This window comes from Arabidopsis lyrata (genome assembly GCF_000004255.2).
Source record: "Arabidopsis lyrata subsp. lyrata unplaced genomic scaffold ARALYscaffold_5, whole genome shotgun sequence".
Classification (NCBI taxonomy): domain Eukaryota; kingdom Viridiplantae; phylum Streptophyta; class Magnoliopsida; order Brassicales; family Brassicaceae; genus Arabidopsis; species Arabidopsis lyrata.
This window is the reverse complement of record NW_003302551.1, coordinates 15,598,103-15,617,811: the sequence shown is the minus strand read 5'-3', so window position 1 is coordinate 15,617,811 and position 19,709 is coordinate 15,598,103. Positions and strand designations below refer to the sequence as shown.

At 35.3% G+C, this 19,709-nt stretch overlaps 6 protein-coding genes across 7 annotated transcripts; 4 read left to right on the top strand and 2 right to left on the bottom strand.

Moving 5' to 3' along the window:
• Positions 1-69: 69 nt before the first annotated feature.
• On the top strand, positions 70-2,221 carry LOC9312153. Its single transcript, XM_002877758.2, has one exon. The coding sequence runs from the start codon at positions 1,239-1,241 to the stop codon at positions 2,070-2,072; it is 834 nt and encodes a 277-aa protein (XP_002877804.1). The 5' UTR covers positions 70-1,238; the 3' UTR covers positions 2,073-2,221.
• On the bottom strand, positions 2,038-4,607 carry LOC9313872 (protein S-acyltransferase 10). Its single transcript, XM_002876038.2, has 11 exons — positions 4,360-4,607; positions 4,143-4,257; positions 3,985-4,059; positions 3,809-3,880; positions 3,352-3,483; positions 3,203-3,236; positions 2,987-3,096; positions 2,792-2,875; positions 2,604-2,687; positions 2,443-2,508; positions 2,038-2,364 (listed from the first exon to the last, which is right to left on the bottom strand). Exons 1-11 carry the CDS (start codon positions 4,442-4,444, stop codon positions 2,199-2,201), a joined length of 1,023 nt encoding a protein of 340 aa, XP_002876084.1. The 5' UTR covers positions 4,445-4,607; the 3' UTR covers positions 2,038-2,198.
• A 525-nt stretch (positions 4,608-5,132) lies between these two features.
• LOC9312152 (protein IQ-DOMAIN 31) lies at positions 5,133-6,219 on the top strand. The gene is made up of 2 exons (XM_002877757.2): positions 5,133-5,819; positions 5,909-6,219. Exons 1-2 carry the CDS (start codon positions 5,667-5,669, stop codon positions 6,065-6,067), a joined length of 312 nt encoding a protein of 103 aa, XP_002877803.1. The 5' UTR covers positions 5,133-5,666; the 3' UTR covers positions 6,068-6,219.
• A 2,037-nt stretch (positions 6,220-8,256) lies between these two features.
• Positions 8,257-11,345, bottom strand: LOC9313871 (probable protein phosphatase 2C 46). The gene is made up of 5 exons (XM_021025132.1): positions 10,768-11,345; positions 10,117-10,528; positions 9,671-10,038; positions 8,800-9,036; positions 8,257-8,695 (listed from the first exon to the last, which is right to left on the bottom strand). Exons 2-5 carry the CDS (start codon positions 10,427-10,429, stop codon positions 8,474-8,476), a joined length of 1,140 nt encoding a protein of 379 aa, XP_020880791.1. The 5' UTR covers positions 10,430-10,528; positions 10,768-11,345; the 3' UTR covers positions 8,257-8,473.
• A 548-nt stretch (positions 11,346-11,893) lies between these two features.
• Positions 11,894-13,387, top strand: LOC9313870. The gene is made up of 3 exons (XM_002877756.2): positions 11,894-12,380; positions 12,562-12,610; positions 12,778-13,387. The coding sequence occupies exons 1-3, from the start codon at positions 12,268-12,270 to the stop codon at positions 12,919-12,921; spliced, it is 306 nt and encodes a 101-aa protein (XP_002877802.1). The 5' UTR covers positions 11,894-12,267; the 3' UTR covers positions 12,922-13,387.
• Positions 13,388-16,187: 2,800 nt separating this feature from the next.
• Positions 16,188-19,084, top strand: LOC9313869 (aspartyl protease family protein 1). Of its 2 annotated transcripts, none has more exons than XM_021024242.1 (10): positions 16,188-16,793; positions 16,900-17,038; positions 17,119-17,348; positions 17,566-17,787; positions 17,870-18,005; positions 18,109-18,188; positions 18,286-18,382; positions 18,566-18,632; positions 18,722-18,793; positions 18,874-19,084. In XM_021024242.1, exons 1-10 carry the CDS (start codon positions 16,507-16,509, stop codon positions 19,026-19,028), a joined length of 1,485 nt encoding a protein of 494 aa, XP_020879901.1. In that variant the 5' UTR covers positions 16,188-16,506; the 3' UTR covers positions 19,029-19,084. The 2 variants fall into 2 exon arrangements, with proteins under 2 accessions (XP_020879901.1, XP_020879902.1); XM_021024243.1 differs by having other exon boundaries at positions 16,189-16,832; positions 16,926-17,038.
• Positions 19,085-19,709: the final 625 nt, after the last annotated feature.

Genomic DNA, 19,709 nt, shown 5'->3' with positions numbered 1-19,709 from the left:
AATGAATAAAGAACTTATAATATATATATATACGAGCCTTTTTCTATATATATAGTTTCAACCTCTTCTACATATTTTTTTGCTTGGATTGGTTAAATATTTAAAGGAAAAAAAGTTGGTTGGAGAGTGTCGAGAGAGTTTGGTTTTATACAGTACGTAAAAACAAGTTGGTGTTTAAACTTTTCATACATGCATGGGAATGTCATTGAATAAAATATCTCAATTAAAATATCTTCTTGTACACCAATTAAGTTACATATCTAAGAAAATCAAAAAAGGAAAAAGTTACAAATCCAAAGCACGAGAAGATATTTATTATCGAAAGCCTAATAGTTAGGGTAGATATTTTGCTAGTTAGATATTGGACTATGTTTGCTCAAAAAAAAAAAAAAAAAAAAAAAAAGGATATTGGACTATGTAATCTAATTAGAGATGAGAGATGTAGTTGCAGGCTGTATTCTGATAGAGACTAGTCAAGTTCATGAATTCATATTAGTTAAGAAAAGGAAAGCGGTGCGATTGTGATTGATTTGATTATTAATTACTATTTGATCGTTTTCTCTGGAAGTTTTCAACAAGACACTCGTGCACACGGTCCCATATTTAGTATTATGATCCAACCACCATCTTCTCTTATATCATGAGATCAATCATTTTCTGTTCAATTATTTTCGGTGTTTAGATGATGCTAAATCTTCATTTGATCACACAAATATGAGAGAAAGATATGCTCACTAATTAAGTAATTAGAACCATTCATATCCATGCATGACGGTGTTTAATTATCAATACCCAAATTAAAGTTGAGGAAGGGCTTGACAAAATATCTTTGTTTTGATTCTTCTTTGCCTAATTTAAGATCTAATTAAGTGGGTACGTACATCAAATTATTGTTTGCTTCAAGAAAGGATTAAGAAAACAAAAACATGATATTTGCTAGCAGCAAATTAGGTACATATTGAGCGAACTCTAATGACATATGTCGAGATCATAATTAAGTGAGAGGAGGCATAAAAAAGAACATGATGAAGTGGTGGGCTTTGATGGAACAAAGAACATTATCCCCTTCACGTGGCTTTTACTTTCACAACCCAAAAAATCCTATTTCATTTGACCTCTCTCTAGCTAGCTCCCTCTATATTCTTACCAAAAAAAAGCTACCTCCCTCTATATATATTCATATTCAACTTCACCTTTAGCTAAAGCTCTCTCTCCATCTAAACAAACTCTCATCATCAATGGCTGCTTCTTATCACATCCGGTCTTGTAGCTTACCAGCTCGGTTACACCCACATGGTCTCAACCAGATTCAGCAAGTCCTGAATCAGCTTCCTGCAGATGATAACAATAGTCTATTGCTTCTCTCACATCTATACGACTCTGTCTCTCATCTCTTCAACGACTCACCTTCTTCACTACTACTACCTCATCACTCTTTCTTCACCCACCTTCTTGATCTCTCTCTTGTACACCTTGACTTGTGCTCCAAGCTTAGAGACATCACTTGCCGCATCAAGGACTGCCTCCGCGACCTCCGTTCTGCTTTCAGACGGAGGAGACACAGTGGAGATTCTACCATACGCTGTCACGTCAAAGCCTTTATCCGCTCTAGGAAAGCGGTTCATAAGGACATTGCTAAGCTACTCTTGTTGCTCAAACAAACCGGCCTTTCCTCCTCCGAGTCCACTCATCCCTTGATCACACTGCTCCAACAAGTTTGTTCCCAAACATGTCATTCCTTTAGGACAGTCTTGTTGTCCCTATCCACAGCTGTTCCCAAGCCTAGGCCTTCCAAATGGGCCTTGGTCACCAAACTGGTGATCAAGAACGTTACTAGTACAAGTGGTCAAGTTCGGACTGGACACAGAAACGAATTCCATATGATGGACGAAGAACTGCGAAGATTCAGCATGGCAGAAGAGATAAAAAAGGATCGCATCAAGTCTATGATCACCAACTTGGATCACGTAGATGTAGCTGTTGAAGATCTGGAGGAGTCGCTCGAAAGATTGTACAGGCGTATGATCCAAGCTAGAGTTTCTCTATTGAACATACTCTCTTTGCATATATAATTAACTCATTAATTATTCCATGTATGTATACAACATCATCCAAATTTTAGAGGAAACATGTTACCTTCATAGATTTTGGACACTGAAACAATGGAGGTAATTTTGTATAAAACTATAAATGAAAACTTAGCAGCAGCGACATTTCAACATATCGATGCAAGTGTAGGGTCTTGATCTATCCTCAAGTTCAAACGCAGTGGGGAGTGAGTCTAGATTATAATTTCCGCAACAGACGTTGTATAGGTTCCTCCGAATTCCTCTGCTAAAAGGGTGCACTCGTTCCGGAATATTCCTGTAAACCCAACAGCTTTAGTTTCAAGCAAACAAACCTGAGATATTATTTCGAGGTTATAGAAAACGGGTTGAATACCTCATGTATGGAATACGTCTTCGTCTCACAAGTTCGTAAGTGCTTTGATTTGTCAGAATTAGATAGCTGCAAGAAATCAGTTTCAAATAGAAACAGAAGCAGTAAGATAAAAAAAAGAAAATATGAGATTGTGAAAAATAACACAAAATGTGAAGACCCACCTGTGAAAAATCAATAGAAGCAGCACAAAAATCAAAGAGATCGCCAATATGACAAGCAGTAGTATGATAATTGCATTCTTCCACCTGTTCACATTACCATTAGAAATTCATGTTTTTAACAAGTTGGAGCTGCTAAAGGGCCTGCGAATAAATTGGCCAATACACGAGAAGATGAGAAATTATCATACCAAGGCTTTGCTACGTCACTCAGGTAGTCAACATACATGATGAGCGTCCAGATGCATAGAGTTGTCTCTTCACAGATGTACCACCTGGTATCACAAAACGCGTTACTGGGGTCTGAAAAACAAAAAAGTCTGATGCATAACAGTACCGAGTTATTGGACAATTAAACTGTACGACTTCAGCTTTTGCAGGCTTACCAGAATTTACAATGGTTTTTCTGGCCTATACATGTTCCTAACCAAACACAGTGATGATCAAACTGAAGAACACATCGATCACAATCATGACAATGTTTGGTTCGTGGAGGCTGCAAAGCATTACATGTTTCGAGAGAAAGATTTAGAGAGGGGAAAAAACAAGCTGAACGAACAACTACAGTGGCGATTTGAATCATACAAGATTTCAAATGTTACCTGCTCCACATGACAATAGCCGCATGTCAAATTTCTGCAAGTCATAAACGGAACAATTCAGAACACTCCTTTCTACTAACAATTACAAGTTGTAAGCTGATTCGTCAGGATTCACACAATAGAAAGCCTTGATTGAAGTTTATATGTACCTTATAGATGTCCCTGGAGGGTACAAGTCCAGAACCAACTTCCCCCAGGGCGTTGGAGCCCTTCTAGGACATGAGGCTGATCCTCCTTCCACATTAACAACAACGCTCTCACTTTTTCTGGAAGCATGTTGTCTTCGCTTAAATAATAACAAAAGTATAAACACAACAGTGAGACACAGTTATGTAGAATTCACTTCCATCAGTTTGATAAGAATCAAATAACCAAACTGTATATCTGATCACTGAATTACAATCGAGAACACCTAACTACCTTGGAAAAATGTTGTAAAGCTCTCCTAACCCTCCTATATCTAAATTCCAAAAGGCTCTCTCACTAACCAAACGATCAAAAGATTCTTACTTTCCTATCCCTCCCCTATCACACTTGTTCCATCACACTTGTTCCATCACACTTGATAGAGTTTTGCCACTAGAAGAAGGAAAGAACAATTCTTACATTGAGCAGGCAAGTGGGTTTCTATACATTGCACTAGTCTCGCAAACATCCCTCATTGCATCAACAACATACCTAAAAGACAACAAAAGAAGCAAAAAGAAGATCAAGTACCCATTTTTATTTAGCTGCAGAATCAAAACGAACACACAATTTAGGCAATAGATAGTTAGATATACCCAGGTGAAGAGCCAGAAGTTACAAAATACTGCAGAAGAGTGGCAGAAAACAGCAACAAATAACAGCCCATGTACCTGTTAGAGAAAGAATCACATTCAGCTTGTTCTAGAAGGACACAGTGATTGAATTAGTCAGAGTGAGAGAGATGAGTAATTACCATGGATCTCGTTTAGTCTTCTCAATAAAATCTGCATCGAAAAGGAAGAGAAAGCCGATAAAGACTAGGTGGAGAACCACTAGTGCTAATTTCAAAAGCAGAGAAGATCTTCGAACTGGTAGATGAAGAAAACAGCAATTAGTTAGTGAATCAGAAGAATCTAATGAAACACGGATCGTGAGATAGAATTAGGGTTAAAAGAGAGGAAATTTGGTACCAGGATCGGAGAGACAAGGAAGGTTGATGAGAAATTGATCACGAGCTCGATCCCAGGGTTGAAGGAAAGGGCAACAAACGCCCATGGTTTGACTTTCTTTCTCTCAAGCAAACATTGGGATTGGAGAAGAAGAAAGAGACTGTGAAGGAATCGCGAAAGAAGACAAAAAGAAGATCTTCAAAATTCAATCTTTGAAGATAGTTTATGGGAGATGCAAGAGAGAGAGAGAGAAAGACAGAGTAGGTTCGATTAATTAGTCATTATTGCATAATTAGTCATCTAATTACTGTATTAGTCGCAAACTCGCAACGAGGCAATGGAAGATGAAGAAGTCGGGAAGATAAGACTTTAGATGGGCCTTCTTTGGAAGCCCAATAATAATTGGGTTTTAACTGTACAATATTACCAAGTTGTGGGCTTTATTAATTGAAGGAAAGATAGGAGACGTAAAAAAAAAATGATGATACTCAAAATAGGACTTCCAACATGAACATTTATCATATCAGAAAAAGTCTCTACATATGTCAGAAATTTTCAAAGTTAAGGTAAAAACAAAAAGGACATTTAATTTCTTAACAGTGTTGTAAGTTTATTGTAGAGTACGTTTTTTATTTTTTTTGGTTTACCGGATTCGACAAGAGGCCGTAACTATATTGATGCACAATTGCTAATCCACGGATCAAAAGACGCAAACGTAAGAGTATGATGAACTGATTCTTCCGCTGCGCGATTACATTCATATTGTCTAAAATGATCAAAGAACTTCATCAAAGAGTGAATGTTTTTGTCGGTAGGATTGTAGTGGATGTCATTGGTATATTATAGAGTCCCACAATACCAATGACCTTATTTTATTTTTGAAAAATCGACGGGTGACATTTTCGAAAATATTGTGATTTACTTTTCGCATAAAACTTAAAAATAGTGTATGTGATTATAAGATATATCACAATTGCATGATAACATGCTATTTTTGAGCACTGAAATGCACCATTCACCGTTTATTATAACCTTTCGAAATCTCAATAAGCTTATTTCTTTTGTTTTTTGTTAGGCATAACTATAATTCTATAACTAAATGTAGAAAAGGACCAAAGACTCTCTTGTGTCTACTAATAAACAAAACAAAAATCAAGTGGAAAGAAAGGAGCATGCGAGCACGTTCGTTAGTTAGGAATGAGGAGAGCACATCATGTCCATATATCCCTTAAAGCCACCGTCTTCACTTTTTATTCACATTTTACGTTTCCTTAGACGTCCTCTTTTTAAACCAAACCCAAACAAGAGAAGATCCAATCCCCATAAACATGGCCAATTCCAAACGATTGTTTGGCGTTGTAAGGAGGAAACTTCTCCGACGATCTCAAAGCAGAATCACAATCATTCGCTCATCAGCTCCAGAAACAACTCAAGAAGAGATTGCCGCAGTTAAAATCCAATCTTTCTTCAGAGGTCACCTGGTAATTAATTACATTTTCTATCTCTGTAGATTTCAAGACCTGAAAAAAGCAAAATTAATTAGTAGAACCATTAATTAAACGTGTTGCAGGCAAGAAGGGCGTTTAAAGCATTGAAGAGTCTGGTGAAGTTACAGGCGGTGGCGAGAGGAGTGCTTGTGAGGAGACAAGCTCGAATTGCTTTACATTGTATGCATGCTCTTGCTCGCTTGCAGGTTAGGGTTCGTGCTCGTCAGCTTCTCTCTCATTAACACCTCTGCTTTTGAAAACAAACAAAAACTCTTGTGATTGTGACATTTACATTACTTCACCGGTTTTGTGATTTTGTTGTATATGTATGTACTAGACCTAACTCTCTAACACCCTGCATTTGTACTAATAAACAAGATCAGTTTAGCTGACACATTCTGTCTCAAACATAATTGGTAGACAACACAATATGCATTATAAAAGGATCCATAGATTATTTGAAGCAAAACCCTAGCTACAACAGATTTATATATATACTTGGGAAGGAAGCTGATGAAGGGGATACCTTGGAAAGGAAGAAAGGGAAAAAGGCTTCCATGGAGACACACAGTTTTGTCTGGATCACATGACTTGATTTTTTAAGAATCTGGAAGTTATAAGCAAGATCAAAAGAGTTGATTACATCGCCTATAGGTAAATAATACAAGAAAGAAGAAAGAAATTACAAGTACTTGTCTCCATTTCAACACACACATGCATAAAGGTCGATTTACAAGATCACAAAGTCCAAAATAGAGACGAGAGAGTACTGAGATATTGGCGCGGCTCAATCAGATAATCTAGAGAGAATGCATATGTACGACGTGAGTGTGGTCAGGGAAGATCTGAGTGAACCAGGCCAATATCAAAGGGACTCTCTCGTGCTTAAGTGATAGATCAAAGGAAAACAATATAAAAAACGAAAAGAAAAAGAGGAAAGAAGTGTTGTTGATGTGAAGTGTGAGGAGGAGAAGTGAGAATGTCTGTGGGGAGTTATAAAGGAGAGGAGGAATTAAATTAGGGTAAGAGAGAAGGAAATGGAAGGTATGGAGCATTTAAACCTCATCTACTACCAAAGCACAAAAGCTGGCTCACCCTCTTTAATCCTTTTCTCTTTTCTCTTCGCTCTCTCTCTTCAGATATATTAATTTCATATATCCATCGTTCAAAACTAAACTGGCTATGCAATGTGAACCTATACTTGTTTGTCTCCTCCTCTGTCTTTCCTTCTTGAGGAGGTTCATAAACCAAAATTCAAAAAAAAAAGAAAAAAGAAAAGGAAGATTTTGAGGAAGAATTAAAAGAACATCGATGAAGATGCTTTGTAATAAATTTTGAGGGAATCTCGCAGAAGAGAGGGGACACTGGCTGGCCTGTCTGCAACATTTAATAGTCTCTTACTGCTTTTTTATCTAGGCCCCTCTCTCTCTCTCTCTCTCTCTTTCTCTGCTTTTTACAAAACCTCAAGCAAGTTATGAACCCTAATATGACCTCTCACTCTCTCTCTCTATTGATGATTCTCAAGAGAAAGATTCGAGTTTTAATGTCACATTGTAACCACCAGATGACCAGAGCTTGTTTAAAACCAACACTTTTCTTTTGTCTGGTTAGGACTGGTGGGATGGCAAAAACTTTTGCAACCCTTATTTACTTCCCTCATGCTTACTTCATTAACCCCTCCGGTCCACCATTGCCATAAATTTTATGAAGAGCACACATTATCTCTCTCTCTCTCTCTCTACCCAGTTATATTTTCTTGACTTACAATATCAAATCATATCATTACTTATTCATTCTTTCTTTTCAAGATTACTGTTTTCGAATAGATTCACCTTATGATTCGTTACCATTGAGTAGCTTAATATCAATGTCACATTTAAAGAACAATATAAGGTACTAATATTAATATGTAAGAAAAGCCAATAGTGCCCATGTACAGTGAGTAGGTTTCTCCATTGACAAAACCAAAAGGAAAAGTAAAATGTCTGCAACGTAAGCTGATTTCAAATGTCTCACTAGTTTATTTTGAGCTCTTTAGATATAAGCTTCAAATTGGCATCAGAACAAGTTTAGCAGGATAAGCTTCTTCTGTTCAATTACACTGGATGACACAGGCACTCGAGAGATAAGCGAGTTTTTAGTACTTCTTTCTAGAGTAAACTGACAAAAACATGCAACATGTATTCTTATGCTAGTGAAACAATATAATGCATATAATGTCGTGAATGTGAAGTATTTTTCGACTGGAGCAGAAGTTCTAGGACCTGAAACGAGGACAAATGTATTGTGATGGATGCTCGCTCTCTTGTCATGTATATTGAACACTTGAGCTTTTAGTAGTAGCTGATTCTTGGCTTCATTCACAGATTTAGAATATAAATTACTATCAAGCACCTCTGGTAATATGAATTCAATACAAATACATGACAGAAGAAGAAGAAGGCCTACATTCATATCCATTCATCATCAACAACAAATTACATCGTTACACAAAGTTTGCTGAATAAATAAAAATTAATAATTACTGGAATGAGTTCCAAACGTCAGTGGTGTGTGGCTTTCACGTTAAAATTATACATTCTTATACCAACACGAGTGACCTTTTTTTTATATAACTACAAAAGATGGGAGCCTAAAAGTGGAGTATCTTAGATTTTCTTGGGGAATGTCATACCACCGCCTCGGATAGAGAGAGAGGGTCCTTTCACAGAGCTCACCTGATTGGTATCAAGGAAGATGACTACCACAGTTATGTCATCGTGGAAATGCCTTCTCACTCCTCTCTCTATCTTCTTCAGATCAGAGTATCTCATCTCTCGTTTCTTTGCCGCCTCTTGCAATGCCATCTTCACCAGTCTCCGTGCAATCCCCTGCAAATCGCCACAGCAAAGGACAAGAGTCAACATTTGGTTTTGTAATAGGTCTTTACTGAAAGTGAAAGAAAAATAAAGAGGAAGAAATGGGTCTCACGCACATTTCGTGGGTGGTTCTGAACGATGTCAACAGCTTCTTGGTTGCTCAGCTGTTCCCATAGTCCATCAGAAGCGAATATTAGAAACTGGTCTTGTGGTTGGATCTCATGCTCCGTTATCGTTGGTTCCCCACTCAAGATCGGTCTTTTGAACGGTTCACGGATTCTGTACTTTGTGTACAATGGTTCCTTGTTGAACTCCGCCTTTTTAAGATACACGTCGCCTATGGATCTAGATACCTGCAAAGGAACAAACATATCTTATCCTTTTCAACTTCAATCTCCAGGGTTTAAATTGACATGGTAAATGAACAAACATATCTAGGCGTTTGCACCTAGTGTCTAGTGTCTACATGCAGTGATAGGGACAAAATACAGATTCAACTGTTATGTCGATTCTAATATATATATATATATATATCTCAATGTACTGACATATAGAAACTGGCTTTTAGATACCACCAATTTCAACATCAACCAGAGCTCTGACATTCTCAGGTTGGTGGGTTTTGTATTGGCAATGTCAAAGTCAAGGTTACGACAAATCTAGCCTTTTGAGTATAAAGTCTAATTTAATGCAGAGACCTTATCGCCCGCCATACAGGAAAAAAAAATCGTCTTGGTTGATCTTGACATCATAAAAGTAAGAAAAAACACGTCTTTTTTCGATTACAATTTTAGCGTCATCGTTTCAAGAAACCAGCAAGAAGTTCAAGGCCATATAATTCAGATTTCTCCGGTTTGCCTTATCAAGACAAAGACAACTACATATCAATTGAACGAGTGATTCACTAAGATACTCATGTACCTGAATAAAAACCATGTCCTTTGACCCTAAAATCTAATTAAATATCATTCAGATTGAGAAATTTACCTGAATAAGTCCCTTAACACGCCACACATTGTGCTTTAACATGACAATATGCGAGTCATCCGGATGCAAGGAGTGCATCTCCTGTCTAACAGACTCTATGCTCACATTATGTTCCGCGGAGAGCTGAAGCGCAATAACCTCACCTGTCGCCTTCATAGCCCTTCCAAGAACTGCACGGGAATCCCCAACATTAGCTATGTAAAGCATCCCTCCGCATATAACACCCACCAAGCAGCAAGACCCAACCGCTGCAATCAGTGGCTTAGTTGGCCACTGCTTTGTCACAACACCTAAAAACCCTTCTTCTGTCGCCTCATACGCTTTTTTAATTACATCCACCGACATAGAGGCCTCCTCTGCAGCGAATCCTGCAGATTCAAAGAAAATTTTAGTTTCCAAGCAGTTGATTTGTGACCTTGTATGCATATATCATTCAGTATCCTCACTCTTTAGATGCTGAAAAAGGTGATCATTAACAAATCGTGAGGTTTCAGGCCCGCCATGGCCGTCATATACACCAACAAAGGTTCCATAAGGACCAGAGTCAAGAGTACTCAAAGGACCAGACTCAACCTGACTCTGATCCTCAAGCAAGTTATTGGCTTGAACAACAGCCATGGAGAATTCACCAACGAGGTGCTGACCAGAGTCTTTGTACCAAAGCAATCCATCTTGTTTTCCTGTTGAATCAGAGGACTTGCCCGAGGAAGAAGACGGCCACAGACAAGCACTCAAGAGTTTCATTAACGTTGATAACATCCCTCATTTCATCAAGACAACCCTTTTTTTCCTCCACATCCGTCAAAGGGATGCACAGAAACAAACAAAGTAGCAACAAAGATTTAAGCTTTTAAGAATCTGCAATTCAAAAAAGAGTTAAAGTAAGGATCTAAACAACAACAACCGTTTAAATAAGCTTGATAGAATCTGAAAACTCTCAACTTGGCTAAGTAAAAATGAAAATCAAAAACACAACTTTTAACTAAAAAATCTACAAACCCAATTGGTTAACGGATCAGATGAGCAAGAGGGAATAATTAATTCAACAAGGATCAGAACAAAATCCAAACTTTTTCAAACTCAGAGAAAATTAGTACCTAAGAGATTCAACAGAAGCTGATGTAAACAAGAAGAAGTCACTCGCAGACTTTTCACAAGTCAACAGATACACAACAAATCAATTACAATCAGAAGCAATCTCAACCCAAAACAAAGGATTTGAGGGTTTAGTGATAAGAGAAGAAAAGGTCGACAAATACAGGTAGAAGGAAAAAAGACGAAGATCTGAAAAATTGATGTAGAGAACGAGAGAGTGATGGATCCGAATCAGATCCAGAAGGAAGAAGGAAGAAGTAGCGTCGACCTTCTCTTCGGAGAAGAAGGCAAAGAGGAAAAGAGAGAAGAGAGAAAGGAAAGGGCTCCACTGCTTCTAACCAGACAATCCAATCTCTCAATTACTTACTGGATCAGATTTTCTAAACCTAACCCTTCTTTTTTCCTCTAATTGACTTTTCTTTCCTCTTTTTATTTACCTAAACAGTCCTCTATCTTTCTAATAACTTACGGTTTGTACCAATAACTAATATTCCTATCAATCAAACCCCCAACACCAAATACGACGACTCCTTATAACTTGGAGAAGTAACAAAAAAAAAAAAAAAAGTGTTGCAGATAGATAGATGGATGAAAAGGAAAGAAAGACAAGTGTTTGTATTGGTAGAGATAGAAGAAGATTGATAGTTATAAGAAGAAGAAAAAAATGAAGATTAGATAAATGTGTGAGTGATAAGAAAGAGGGACACGTGATGAAATGAGATTGAGAAAAACGTTAGCTGGCGAAAGAAGACAGACTCATACGTGTGCAAACTCCACCTGCACCTGACCTGCACTTCTTTTCCCGTTTCCTCTTCACTTCTCTCCCATGTGCTTCCCTTTTCCTCTCTCTTTTTTTTTTTTTTTCTTCTTCCCTCAAAATGATTAGAGATTTTGCTCTTAACATATATTGGGCCTTTAGAAGTTTAGATAAGTATGGTCGGCCTTATAACCAATAGGGCTTATAGTATACAAAACTTTGGTGATATTTTCATATTTTGATGTTTATGTAATTATAACGAGATCGAGACATGGTTGTGTACATGCAATTTTTTTAATAGAAAAAAAGTATATATCATGAATAATTGAATAGTGTTAAAATGTAATTTAGACAAATATGAAAAAACGAAAGTGTTATAACTTTTATTTCTATGCACATAATTTCCATTGTTTTTTATTAATATATTTTAGTAAGAAAAATGGGCAAAAACGATGGGGAGTAGTCAAGAGGACCAACCCTACTTTCACTCTTCACCAAGAAATAAAGAAATCGCAGAAAGACCTCACATGTAAATTGATCACGTTTTTTTAGACAATGTTTTGTCTGAGAATAACCAAACTTGGCTTCACTCATCACTACAAAATCCTTCATTTTCTTCTTAGAAGAACTATACATTTTTATATATAAATTCACACTAATTAGTTACTTTTCAGACTCCAGTTAACAAAGGATCGATTTCAATAACTAGCTTCTCTGGATCGGATTAAAAATATATATAGAAAAGATGCAACATCATTCAGAAGTGAAGCAGCCTCTTTGCCCTAAGCCACGCCGTGTATGTCCTTCTCTTCCTGACTTCCTCAAACCTCTCTCATGTTCCCTACACTCCTCCACCTGGTAATATATGGTCTAGATTGTTTGTTTGTTTCTGTTTTTACATTTGGTGTAATTTGTGTTTGTCCTTTGCATGAAAAATCAAGAAATGTTTTAATTAAATTGCTAAAAAAAGCCTATATATATATATCCTTCTTGAAATTAATGATGATGATTCACTCATACATGTTTGTGCCTTAATCAGCCAACAAAGTACGGAGGGAAGAAGCGACGTTCTTAGCATTATCGATAAGGTCGTCGTCATTCTTACTTCTTTCATCATTTCTAAAACCTAAACTTGTTTTCTTATTAATTTATGTGAATAATATCAAAACAAACACTTAAAACGGATGGAATCTTTCCAAACTTGCATGCATGGATTTTATGTGTTATTTAAATATAAATATTCATCGTGGTATAGGTGCAGCCGATAGAAGGTGGAACAATAGAGTCAATGTGGTACGTAGGGTCTCCACCTAGGAGAACCGGAAATCCTCTTGTACACGACCTTCATTTCATTCACTGTCTCGATCTTCTCCCCAACTTCTCAAGATCCAAGGCTTGATCTTCCCATCTTCTTAAACTACGTCCCTCTTCTATACATATATGAATGCATAGCCATTAGCCACACACATACACACAAAAGAAACTCCTCCTTGCATACACTACACTGCCATATGGATCGATCTTCGAGTAAAGATAGATGTGATGTCAAAATCCTAAAACAAAAACTTCATAATTAAAGTAAACGCTTTCTGCACAGATCGATGTATTAAAGTTTGGAGTATATTCTTTATAGAAATGTATATGGATTTTCTCGATCAAGAAGAGTCTCCACTAAGATCAGCAGGATTATACTACAGTACACAATGAATGCAGAGACTTATTTGACAGAAAGGCTATTGAGATACCTGAATATGATTTGGATGCTATTTATAATATAGAAATTGGTTTTCTAACATGTTCTCTCTTTTTAGTTTGTTACGCCTCATTTTGTCTTCATTTAAGACATGTACTTTATATATATATATATCATATATGACTTGTACTTGTTCCTGTGTGTAAAGTTACAGATGTTTCACTTTCTTTCAATTTTAAATAATATAGTTGAAAATTAAAACTTATTTTCCGGAAAAAAAAAGAAATCAGTGAAATTAAAGGAAATGTATATAACGATATGTAGATGATGCTAGTCAAGTGATTATTTTCAGTTGTTGGAATTCATTAGAGATCACAACAGTTTATGATTTCGGTCTAAGTCTCTAATTTATAAACAGTTTTCTTCCCAACCAAAATTTATAAGAGAGCTTTCATGTATCATCAGATAGAAAATGGCCAAAAAAGGAAAGCCAATAAGAATAATTTGAGCCCGGTCCCATATTCGCACCTGAGTGTACATCTACTTAACATTTTTGAAGTACAAATTTGCTCTTTCCATTCGGGTCGGATTTTTTTTGTGATTTTGACCCGGAAATCTTCAATCGGATCTTTCCTTATTTTTGGCAAAATTCAAAAACGAAATTAATTAATAAATTATAAAAATATACATTTTCTCAACTAATGACTACACCTAAACTCTTTATTTCTGGCATATTCTTTCTTATTTTTATATATAAGGAAACCAAATATGATGATTTAATGCTAATATAACAAATTTGAACTAATTTCTTAAAACTTCTCTACCTAATTTAAACAAAAATATATGATTCTCATTTCACTTTTATTTGATTTATATTTATATTATTTTGAATTATTATAAAATATATATAGTTAATAAAATTTTATATTTTTTTCTACATATGCTATGTTTCAAATTTTTTAAAACGGAAATATATTACTCAATCAATAAAGAAAAAAATATATGTACAATCTAAAGTACATATTTGCTCTTTTTCTGGGTCAGTTTTGTTTTTTTTTTTTTTAATTTTGACCCGGATTTTAAACATAAATATATGATTCTCATTTCACTTTTATTTGATGTTATATTTAAATTATTTTGAATTATTATAATATATACATATAGTAAATTTTAGTTTTTTCTGCATATATTATGATTCAAATTATTTTTAAACGGACATATATTACTCAGTTGATGAAGAAAAAAAGTATGTTTGCAATTTATATTAACATTTTTGAAAAACAAATTGCGCAATTAATCAGGTCGTTTTTTTTTTTTATTCTGACCCGAAATTGAGTCATTCGGATCTTTTCTTAATTTCTAAAATTATCTAAAACGGGAGAGTATACCACGGGTGAAATCCTAAAATTAACAAATCAAAATACAATTGTAAATTATTTTTACGGGTTGGTCCTAAAACACATAATTAAAAAATATATATATATTTATATATATATATATATATATATATATATATATATATATTATGAAAACTATTTGAAAGCAAACTTTTAAATTGATTCGAATTATATGTCTTTTAAATAAAAGTGTTATTAAAAAAATAACACAATGATGTTTAATTTCACAGAACGGAATTATATGGTGGGATGGGTTTGGGTCGATATTAATATGGGAAAATATACCACGGGTGAAATCCTAGAATTAACAAATCAAAATACAATTATACAATCTTAAACACTAAACAAAATAAATACAACTTAAATTTTTTATTTTTTAGATACAACGCATATGATCCGCGATACAACAGGAAATATTATACACAACAAATTCATTAGTTTATAAAAAGAATAAAAAAAAAAATCAAATAATTAACCCGCGGTGTACCGCGGGTCATATCCTAGTGAACTTATCCAGAGTCAACGCCTTCTATTTCAAATACTATTATCAATATTTGCATTTTCATCCTCTTATATATATTTTATGATAAAATTACCCCTATGTTTCCACCATATAGATATAGATTTAAACATTGTTTTAACCATTGCCTAATAATGTATACCGGGCCGGGTGCACTAATCTCATGGAAGGAACAAACATCCCTCCACGTCTATAATCAGTCTAGGAAGCACGGAAGCTTTGTCGGAGGTCCGCTTCCCGTTTCGGAATCTTAATCGGAATCGGAAGCTCTCGGAAGCTTTTGGAATCTCGCTTCCATAGCGATTCCAAAAAATTCATTTTGGAAGCTCGTTGGAATCTTACGATTCTATTTTGGAAGCTTACGCTTCCAATTAAAAAATTTGATGTCACAAAATAAAGAAGAAATATGAAATTATTTTTGATAGCTTTTTAATACAACAAAAGAAAAACCAAAACTAATTTTGTATTTTATTTTTTTAAATATCATAGTTAGAAAAATGACATTAGCATGGATCAATTATTTGGGAGATGTTGAAATGATTAATTGAATTAAATTAATTTTGAAAAACTTGAGTTTAATGATGTTTTTATTGGTAAAACAAAATTTAAAACAATTTTATTTGATGAAATTAGTAAAATGAGAATAAAGATAATGATCTTTAATTTTTGAATTTGAACTATTTGACTTTTATCTATTGTAAATGTACACTATTTGATTTTTAAATATAGAGAGATATTTAGAATTTATGTATTAGATTTGTATGTTAATTAGTATAATTTTTTTATGATATAATGTTTAATATTTATTATATATATATATTAATTTTTATATACGCTTCCAATACATATCCACTTTCTGTAATTTTTATAAAAATCGCTTCCACGTTTCCAAACGCTTCGTTTCCGCGTGCCCGCTTCTGATTCCATGCAACCTAGATAATCACAATCCCACCTATATAAACAGCCACACAAACACAACGATCCAATGTAGATCATGTACTTGTGGGGTTTTGTTTATAAAGATAAAAATTAAGAATTTTTTTTTTGAATGATAAAATTAAGAAATATATTATTATACGTTTTATGGCAAATTCGAATAATTAAATTATATGAGAGTTGATGTTCAAAGATTGAATTAAATACGATAATTTCGTTGGCAACATATTCCTTCAATAACCATCTTAAAAAATCCGTTGACAAAGACCAAGCACCAGACAAAACGTTGACCTTTTCCCTCATTCCCACAAAAAAAAAAAAGACAAGTTTCGTGTAGTAAAAGGAAACTCAACTAGCAAGAATAAGGACATCTCTTCCTTCTTCTTTTTTCTTTAACTTCAGATTCATAGAGAGAGAGAGAGAGAGGAAGATCAAAGAATGATTAGGAGTAATGGGAATTTGAGATGGATGTTTCAGTTTGGATTCCTCTGTATTATGAGTTTGGGATTGGCTTCTTCTGTTTCAGGATCACTCTCCTTTGAAATCCACCATAGATTCTCAGAGCAAGTCAAAACGGTTCTAGGTGGCCATGGCTTGCCTGAAATGGGCAGCCTCGACTACTACAAGGCGTTGGTTCACCGTGATCGAGGTCGGCGGCTAACATCCAACAACAATCAGACAACTATTTCTTTCGCTCAAGGCAACTCCACCGAAGAAATCAGTTTGTATGATCAAAATTTGGCACCTCCTCTGTTTTTTAATTAGTACGTACTACTACATATATATAGACCTTTGATCATGTTTTTTTTTCTTAAAATTCTTAATGATCAGTCTGCATTATGCGAATGTGACGATAGGGACACCGGCTCAATGGTTTTTGGTGGCATTAGACACAGGAAGTGATTTGTTTTGGTTACCTTGCAATTGCAATTCCACTTGCGTACGGAGTATGGAGACTGACCAAGGCGAGGTAATTAAATACTATCTTGGAATGTTATTCATTATGACATTAAAACTCGATCATCTTTTAAGACACACATGAATGCACAGAGGATAAGGCTCAACATCTACAACCCAAGCATATCAACATCAAGCTCAAAGGTTACGTGCAATAGCACACTCTGTGCATTAAGAAACAGATGCATTTCTCCGCTCAGCGATTGTCCTTACAGAATCCGATATCTCTCGCCGGGAAGCAAAAGCACAGGTGTGTTGGTGGAGGATGTGATCCACATGAGCACAGAAGAAGGAGAAGCTAGAGATGCTCGGATCACATTCGGGTTTGTAATTCTTTAAACTTTGAAAACGTATTACGAATGATGGCAATGCGTGTATTACTAACTATCGAACTTCATTCGGTGTCTAACCTAAAACCAATTGGCAATGAATGCACTAAATAATGTGTCTTCCATATAGTATTTTATTTCTCTTCTTACTTCATATATGAAATATTCTAACAGTAATTAACATACAAAGTACGTACTTAAATGGTGGCAGATGTAGTGAGACCCAACTAGGGTTGTTCCAAGAAGTGGCTGTAAATGGTATAATGGGACTTGCAATGGCCGACATAGCGGTTCCAAACATGTTGGTTAAAGCCGGTGTGGCGTCAGACTCTTTCTCAATGTGTTTTGGTCCTAATGGGAAAGGAACAATCAGTTTCGGAGACAAAGGTAGCTCAGACCAGCATGAGACTCCATTGGGTGGCACCATCTCTCCGTAAACCCTCCTTACACCTTTGCCTTTTATTTGTCCCAATAAGTAAAAAGATTCATATGTAACGTACATAATCTAAACACAGGCTGTTTTACGATGTGAGCATCACCAAATTCAAGGTAGGAAAAGTGACGGTGGAAACAAAATTCAGCGCGATATTTGACTCTGGAACCGCGGTTACTTGGCTGCTCGATCCGTACTACACTGCTCTAACAACAAACGTACCTACCTAACTATATTGGCTTATCTTTAGTACATTCCAATCCCTACAACCTTGAGGCATGTAACATTACAAACCGACCTGTCTTGTGTTGTGATTTGCAGTTTCATCTCTCTGTACCAGACAGACGACTTCCAGCAAATGTGGATAGCACCTTTGAGTTTTGCTACATTATTACATCAACGTGCGTAGGCTATCTATATAATACATATGATTTAAGAAAAAAAATAGATTAATGTTTGTATAAAACAATATTGATGCATATGTGTTGCTGTTTGCAGCTCAGATGAAGAGAAGCTTCCTTCAATTAGCTTTGAAATGAAAGGAGGAGCTGCTTATGATGTTTTCAGCCCCATACTTGTCTTCGACACCTCCGATGTACACATCTCATCTCATATCATCAATTCATCATATTAATTATATAAACTGTAGGAGAAATTAATGAGAAGAGATTTGAATAGTATATAAGAGACACAAACCAATTCATTCATAACCAATTGATTTTGAGCTGGAAGTTCATGAAACTTAACATAAACATATGAATCTGCATTGCATTTACAGGGTAGTTTTCAAGTCTACTGCTTGGCCGTTTTGAAGCAAGATAAAGCTGATTTCAACATCATCGGACGTTCGTTTCTTTTACTTTTTTCCCAATCAACAACATGTTATGACACATTTTAACCAATTCCTAATCTGATCAAATTTTCTCTATGTTAGAAAACTTCATGACCAACTACAGAATCGTCCATGATCGCGAGAGAATGATCTTGGGATGGAAAAAATCCAATTGTATGTCCTAACTTTATTAAACTCTTCTCCAAATAGAAAAGTACTCATGTTAATAACTAATTGTTTGTGGACATTTTCAGGTAATGATACTAACGGTTTCACGGGACCTACCGATTCACCGCCATCGCTGCCGCAATTGCCGTCTCCAAGAACCATTAACCCTTCCAGCCGTTTGAACCCTCTGGCTGCTTCTTCACTTTTCATCATTTGCTTCATTTCTTTTATATGTTTGTGATAGTGACTAATTGACATCTACTGTGCAAAGAGCTAATCTTATTTTCGTTTTCTACCCTCTAAGTTTACACATATTATTCAATCCACCCCAGCATTCTTCAGTTCTCATCTTCTGGCCTCATGTTCGTCTCTTTCATCCAAGTGGACATTTATAAATCCTAGTATCTTAATTATTATGGGAGCATGAGAGCATGCATTCGTCTCCCAAATTTTAAAATATCCAAAAGTCCAATATGGTAATTTTTGAAATCTTAAAAAGAGGAAAAAAAAAAATGATTAAAGAAAAGCCAAGACTTTCAACGAAACAATAGAAAATGAACATAATTCAAGTTGTATGTTTGTGATTCATATAATTTTTAGTGACCTCCTCGTCTTTTTTAAAAAAGTTTCTATTTTTTTCTCAATTTGTTGTATATAAGTCGAATTTTAGTATAATGATAATAAACATCGTAATAATCCAGCAACCTTTTTATTAAAATTAGTTAATTAGGCAACAATGTCGTTATCTGAGAAAGTAAACGACAACTAGGAAATTATTTCGCCAGAAAAAAAAGATATTGTTCGTTGTATAAAATATAATATAATATAAGGAGTTAAGTGCAAAACAGGAAGTGTAAATGGAGTTTTCCGCAAAAATAAAAGAGTTGACGAAGAGACGATATATATATATAAGGAATGGCTA

What these genes read in the sequence shown, in the direction of transcription:
- LOC9312153 (XM_002877758.2), top strand. Translation starts at nt 1,239, where the DNA reads ATGGCTGCTTCTTATCACATCCGGTCTTGTAGCTTACCAGCTCGGTTA.
- LOC9313872 (XM_002876038.2), bottom strand. Translation starts at nt 4,444, where the DNA reads ATGGGCGTTTGTTGCCCTTTCCTTCAACCCTGGGATCGAGCTCGTGAT. An exon ending in CTTCTATTGATTTTTCACAG is followed by an intron (nt 2,509 to 2,603) that starts GTGGGTCTTCAC and finishes GATTTCTTGCAG; the next exon opens with CTATCTAATTCTGACAAATC. An exon ending in AGACGTATTCCATACATGAG is followed by an intron (nt 2,365 to 2,442) that starts GTATTCAACCCG and finishes TTGGGTTTACAG; the next exon opens with GAATATTCCGGAACGAGTGC.
- LOC9312152 (XM_002877757.2), top strand. Translation starts at nt 5,667, where the DNA reads ATGGCCAATTCCAAACGATTGTTTGGCGTTGTAAGGAGGAAACTTCTC. An exon ending in CTTTCTTCAGAGGTCACCTG is followed by an intron (nt 5,820 to 5,908) that starts GTAATTAATTAC and finishes AACGTGTTGCAG; the next exon opens with GCAAGAAGGGCGTTTAAAGC.
- LOC9313871 (XM_021025132.1), bottom strand. Translation starts at nt 10,429, where the DNA reads ATGTTATCAACGTTAATGAAACTCTTGAGTGCTTGTCTGTGGCCGTCT. An exon ending in CCTTTTTCAGCATCTAAAGA is followed by an intron (nt 10,039 to 10,116) that starts GTGAGGATACTG and finishes TTGAATCTGCAG; the next exon opens with GATTCGCTGCAGAGGAGGCC. An exon ending in GTGTTAAGGGACTTATTCAG is followed by an intron (nt 9,037 to 9,670) that starts GTAAATTTCTCA and finishes GTTCCTTTGCAG; the next exon opens with GTATCTAGATCCATAGGCGA.
- LOC9313870 (XM_002877756.2), top strand. Translation starts at nt 12,268, where the DNA reads ATGCAACATCATTCAGAAGTGAAGCAGCCTCTTTGCCCTAAGCCACGC. An exon ending in TCCCTACACTCCTCCACCTG is followed by an intron (nt 12,381 to 12,561) that starts GTAATATATGGT and finishes TGCCTTAATCAG; the next exon opens with CCAACAAAGTACGGAGGGAA. An exon ending in TTCTTAGCATTATCGATAAG is followed by an intron (nt 12,611 to 12,777) that starts GTCGTCGTCATT and finishes ATCGTGGTATAG; the next exon opens with GTGCAGCCGATAGAAGGTGG.
- LOC9313869 (XM_021024242.1), top strand. Translation starts at nt 16,507, where the DNA reads ATGATTAGGAGTAATGGGAATTTGAGATGGATGTTTCAGTTTGGATTC. An exon ending in TGGAGACTGACCAAGGCGAG is followed by an intron (nt 17,039 to 17,118) that starts GTAATTAAATAC and finishes ATGAATGCACAG; the next exon opens with AGGATAAGGCTCAACATCTA. An exon ending in GGGATGGAAAAAATCCAATT is followed by an intron (nt 18,794 to 18,873) that starts GTATGTCCTAAC and finishes GGACATTTTCAG; the next exon opens with GTAATGATACTAACGGTTTC.